General features: G+C 48.8%; 1 protein-coding gene across 1 annotated transcript; it reads right to left on the bottom strand.

Annotated features, from left to right (window-relative positions):
* Positions 1 to 202: 202 nt before the first annotated feature.
* On the bottom strand, positions 203 to 1,421 carry ID1 (inhibitor of DNA binding 1). The gene is made up of 2 exons (XM_019645834.1): positions 889 to 1,421; positions 203 to 656 (listed from the first exon to the last, which is right to left on the bottom strand). The coding sequence occupies exons 1-2, from the start codon at positions 1,309 to 1,311 to the stop codon at positions 615 to 617; spliced, it is 465 nt and encodes a 154-aa protein (XP_019501379.1). The 5' UTR covers positions 1,312 to 1,421; the 3' UTR covers positions 203 to 614.
* Positions 1,422 to 5,288: the final 3,867 nt, after the last annotated feature.

The following is a 5,288-nucleotide window of genomic DNA, read 5'->3' as shown; positions in this document are numbered from 1 at the left end:
ACACTAGGGATCAGGAAAATGGCCATGGATGGGGGATAAGAACAGCTTTTAAAGACACCGGAAACACTCAGTTCAGGTCGGTAAAAGTGACAGTCCAGATGTGGCCTTCCAGTCCTCCCCCCAGCACCAGCTGCAAAAGGGTCAGGGGTCACACCCCACCCCTCAGCCCAGGGCCCTCCCCTCAATCCAAGAACACTGCAACTTTACCACCATCTAAAGTATTTGTTTAATAACAACAGAAAAAAACCCCACAGAACTATTGTAAAACAATATTCTCAGTCGGTGATCATTGTAATATACAATACAAAGCAATTAATTTCCTCAGAAATCTGAGAAGCACCAAACGTGACCATTTTTTAAAATGTCTGCTTTTCAAAAAATAGAAACACACGGGGGGGAACTTCCCCCAAGTCTCTGGAGGCTGATAGGTGTGGAGGGCGGGTCGCCTGCCTCGTCAGTCCCCTAGCCCTGTGCTGGATCTAGCAAGCGCCCAGTGGCCGCCGATCTCGGTTTTGTTCCTTCCCAGCTGCGGCGAGGCGCTTGGGAGGACCAGAGAACACTAATTCCTCTCGGCCCCGGAGGGCTGGGGTCCGCTGATCCCGGAGCACCGCACTTCAGCGACACAAGATGCGATCGTCCGCTGGAACACATGCCGCCTGTGAAAGGTAAAGAGAAGAGGTGAGGCGGGCAGTTTGGAGGAGACAAGGCTTCAAGACGCCCTTCCCCAGAGACACGAGGGAGCGCTTTTTTCGATCTCCTTGGGCAACCTTACATAGCCCGGTGCCCGAAAGGATGGGGTGGACGTAGGGCCAAGACCCCCTCCTCTCTAGCCCTCAGTTTCCCCATCTGTAGAAGGAAACTGATACCGTGCTCCATTTCGGACCTCACCTCGGCCGCCAGGGCGCTGATCTCGCCGTTGAGGGTGCTGAGAGGAGCCCGGGCCGGGAGGCCCCTGCCCCCGGGGGTTCCGACTTGAGATTCCGAGTTCAGCTCCAACTCCAGGTCCCAGATATAGTCGATGACGTGCTGGAGGATCTCCACCCTGCTCACCTTGCGGTTCTGGGGCAGGGTGGGCACCAGCTCCTTGAGACGTGAGTAGCAGCCGTTCATATCGTAGAGCAGCACGTTGACCTGCTGCTCGTCGAGTAGGGCGGGCAGGCGCGCCCCGGGGCTGCCGGCGCAGCGCGAGATGGCCACGCTCTGCTCGGACAGGCAGCGCACCACCTCGCCCGTGCCGCCGGGCGTCTTGCCGGCTTTTAGTGCGCAGCTGGGGCCCGCGGCCGCTGCGCTGCTGCCACTGGCTACCTTCATGATTATGGCGTTGAGTTAGCAAAGAAGAGGCAAAATGACCCGAAATGGCGAACGAAGAGCTCGCAGAAAAAGATCGAAGCGCTGTAAAGACAGTTGTAGAAGACGCAAGCGGAGCCCCACAGCCTCTATTTATGAAGACTCTGTGGCCCCCACCTCGGGGGGCGGGCCCAAACGTTCAAAAGCAACCAATGAAAGGTATAGAGGCGTGGCCTCGCGAGCTTCTGGGCCCCGCCTCCTGCTGTGCTAGCGCACCCTGGAGGGCGTGGAAAGTGGACCCGAGTCCCAGTAACCGAGAGTGGGAGGGTACCGGGCAGGGCGGCTAGTGGAGACGAGGGCTGCCTTGTACTCCTCCGGAAGGAGGCAAAACCGATATTGCCGATAACGAAGACTTCAAGAATCAATTTTCCCAGGGTCATTTTCTCACTTCTCCAGCCCCGATGAGAGAAACTGAGGCCCCGATGGAGAAGGGGCTAGCTCTGAGTCGCCCAGAGAGCTCTCTACTAGAGCCCAGGCTTTTGGACCCTATTGGGAAGATGACCTCTGGGACCCTGATCTCGCGAATATTTGGGCCGAGATTTAAAACGGGACCTCCTTTACACTCCGTTCCCTCTGGCTGTTCTCATTTTCCCAATTCCCAGAGAATGTTCCTGGTTAATGTTCCTGGGGGACTTACCCATGCCCTTCGGGTGGGAACAATTAACCTAGGAAAGTCCTCTAGGATTGGGGGCTGAGCCTCTGGGACCTGAGCCAGATAGAAGGCTCCCAGAGTGGGGCTGCATCTCCTAATTCTACCCTGAATTTGCAGCCCCCTGCAAAAAAAGCCACCCAAATTTGCATCAACTAGTGATTTAAAATTTTTTCTCTCATTTTTGGCTTCCCCCCCCAACCCCACCCAGACCTCGGATCAGGGTCTCCCTCCCACGGCGCGGCAGCTGCGGAGCTCGAGGCTCTTCTCCCGCCCCCCTCGCTTCCCGGGCTGGTCTGTGTCAGCGTCTGAACAAGCGGCTCAGACCGTTAGACGCCAGGCCCGTGACGTCACCCATTCATAAAACCGGGACGGGCTGTCAGGCTGGCGCCGCGCGGGCGGTCGCCATGGAGACGGCAAACGGGACTCTGCGCTCCCCCAGCCCCAAGCCAGTCACCTGCGGACCTCGTGCGAGAAGCCTGGGAATGCGCTCCTAGAGGGCGCGGTCACCGGACAAGGGTCACCTTACCTCCCCGCCCCACACCTGGGCTCTCCCCACCAGGTCCACAGCTTGGGCCGCTTGGGAGGTTTCTCCCCACCTCCAGCTCCTCTTCCATCCAGCCTGGGGAAAAACGCCCGAGTTCCAATTCCAACTTTACTGCTGGATGAATTTGGTTGAGTCTCATGCCCCTGAGCCCTAATATCTGCCTGGTATTTCGATAATAATCACACAGGTGACGATTTATTGCGTTCTTACTTCGTGGCAGGCAGGCATTGTGTGAAGAGGTTGCCTTTATCATCTTCTGTAATCCTTGCCACAACTCAAGAGAGGAGCTGTTTGGTTTCTTGATACAAAGGAGGAAACTGAGACGCAAAAAGCCTCCCAGGAGCCACAGCTGTTGTAATGGCTGCATTATTATAAAAGTGCGCTTAATTGTACAGCAATCCCTTCCTGCCAGGGCAGGCAGTCTCCTTCCAGAGCCCTAGATTGGCCAGATGCAGGGAAACTGAGGCTTAGAATAGCTACCCAAGGCCACGGTGTTAGCAGGGCTAAAATTCTAATCCCAGATAGGACAGGGTGATTCTAGGGCCCTTCCTCCCCTCAGCAAATAATTCACTGAGTATCATCAGGTTTCCATTTCCTGCAGAAGTTTGGAGGAGAGGACAATAAACCGGCCACCAACCTCCACATGAGGAAACCAGGAAAACTGATCAGGGATACCAGTTTCAAAGGAGGAAGACATCATCAGCTAATTAGCTGGACTCCCCATCCTCTTAGGACACCCTGCAAGATCCCCAAACTCCCTAGGCTTGTTTAGCAATCCTCTAATGATGGAAGAGAACATGTTTCTGTGCAGAAGAATTGCTAAAGAATTGGAAGGACAATGACCAAACAGATGAAATTACAATATTAATTCATTACTTAGTGTTTATTAATTGAACCTGCAATACTACTTGCTGGAATCAACTTCAGAGACACCTACACATATGGGCACAAGGTGTCTGCTCAAGGATGTTCACTGAGGTGCTGTTTGCAAGTAGGGGAGTTGAAATAACCTAAATATCCATCAACCATGGCATTATATAAACAATGAATAGAACATCAGTGCTGTGGAGTGGCCCTGCAGCAGGGGACGTATGGCTCTTGAGAGATATCTAGATTCTTTCTACCTTTGGTAGAGAAAGCAAGCGTTAGACCTGAAGTTAAGTTAGGACCTCTTGCATGTAAAAAAAAAAAATACTCCTCCCAACTATACATGTATCTGGAAATGAATTTAAAACGAGAGAGGAAATTATGCTACGGAAAAAAATTCAAACACAATACTGTGTGATTTCTCTTCCATGAAGTTCTAGAACAGGCACAACTAATGTATGGTGAAAGAAATCAGAATGCTGATTGCCTCTGGGAGTAGAGTGGAAGCTGCCCGGGAAGGGGTGTGAAGGAACTTTCTGGAGTGACAGAAATGATCCATATCATAATGAGGTGTGGATTACACGGTGTATGAATTAGTCAAAACACAATTATATACTTTTGTGCATTTCACTGTATTTAAATTGCACCTCAATAAAAATATTAGAAAGGAAAAATTAGGATAAACACCAAATTACTAATGTTACCACTGTAAAGAGGAACGAGAAGGGAAGGAGAGCAATGTGAAAAGGAATTTCACTTTAATCTTCACATAGGTATTTAATTTTCGTTTTGTTTTTCTTGTCTTAAACAGTATTATTAAAGTATAATTGACATACACAAACTGCATATATTTAAAGTATACAACATGTTAAGTTTTGATATGCATATATACCCATGAACCATCGCCACAATCAAGAAAATGAACATATGCTTCATCACCCCTAAAATTTTTCTTCTGCCCCTTGTAATCCCGCCCTCTCCACTTTTCCAACCAGGCAACTCCTAATCTGTTTTCTCTATAGATTAATTTGCATCTTCTAGAATTTCTATAGAAATGAAGTACAGTATACACTGTGCATATATGTGTGTATATATGCAGAGTATATACACATATAATGTATATATAGTATATACTCTTTATTGTAGCTTTTTCAGCTTAGTTCCTCTAACTCGGCATAATTATTTTGAGCTTCATCCATGTTCATTCCTTTTTATTGCTGACTAGCGGTAGCGTATGGCTATAACACAATTTGTTTCTCAGTTTACCTGTTCATAGACATTTAGGTTATTTATAGTTTTGCATTAGTACAACTAAAACTGCTATAGATACTTGTATACAAGTGTTTATATGAATCTACGCTTTCATTTCTCTTAGACAAATACATACTTAGTAGTGAAATGACTGGGTCAGATAGTAGGTATTTAACTTTGTAAGAAACTGCTCCACTTTTTCCCAAGTAGGTGTACCATTTCATATTCCTATCTACAGTGTGGGGAGTTCAGGTCCTCCATGTCCTCTCTAACAGTTGATGTGGTCGTGGTCGGACTTTCTCAGTCATTCTAATAGATTTGTTGTGGCGTCTTGCTGTGGTTTTAATTTGTACTTTCTGAATGACGAAAGATGTTGAGCATCTTTTCATGTGCTTATATGCCACTCATCTTTCTTTTCTTTTTTTAAAGATTTTTTATTGGGGAATTGGGGGAAGGGGAACAGACAAGTTGCTGTTCTTTTGTTCTTCAGACTAGTTGTGGAGGACGTTGCTTCACTGGCCCAAGTTGGCACCATCATTGCGCTCTTCCCAGGTGAGGCAGATAAGTCGCTGGCTACTGAACGGCCGCTCTCAACAGCTGCTGGTCACTCACCCTGGTTGCTGGCTA

Source organism: Hipposideros armiger, unplaced genomic scaffold (assembly GCF_001890085.2).
Source record: "Hipposideros armiger isolate ML-2016 unplaced genomic scaffold, ASM189008v1 scaffold_94, whole genome shotgun sequence".
In the NCBI taxonomy this organism is placed as follows: domain Eukaryota; kingdom Metazoa; phylum Chordata; class Mammalia; order Chiroptera; family Hipposideridae; genus Hipposideros; species Hipposideros armiger.
The sequence above is the reverse complement of the archived record's forward strand: the minus strand, read 5'-3'. Positions and strand labels throughout refer to the sequence as shown.

Excerpts from the sequence above, each read along its gene's own strand:
- ID1 (XM_019645834.1), bottom strand. The coding sequence starts at position 1,311 with ATGAAGGTAGCCAGTGGCAGCAGCGCAGCGGCCGCGGGCCCCAGCTGC. Across the intron at positions 657-888 it reads TCAGCGCCCTGGCGGCCGAG|GCGGCATGTGTTCCAGCGGA; the intron begins GTGAGGTCCGAA and ends TACCTTTCACAG.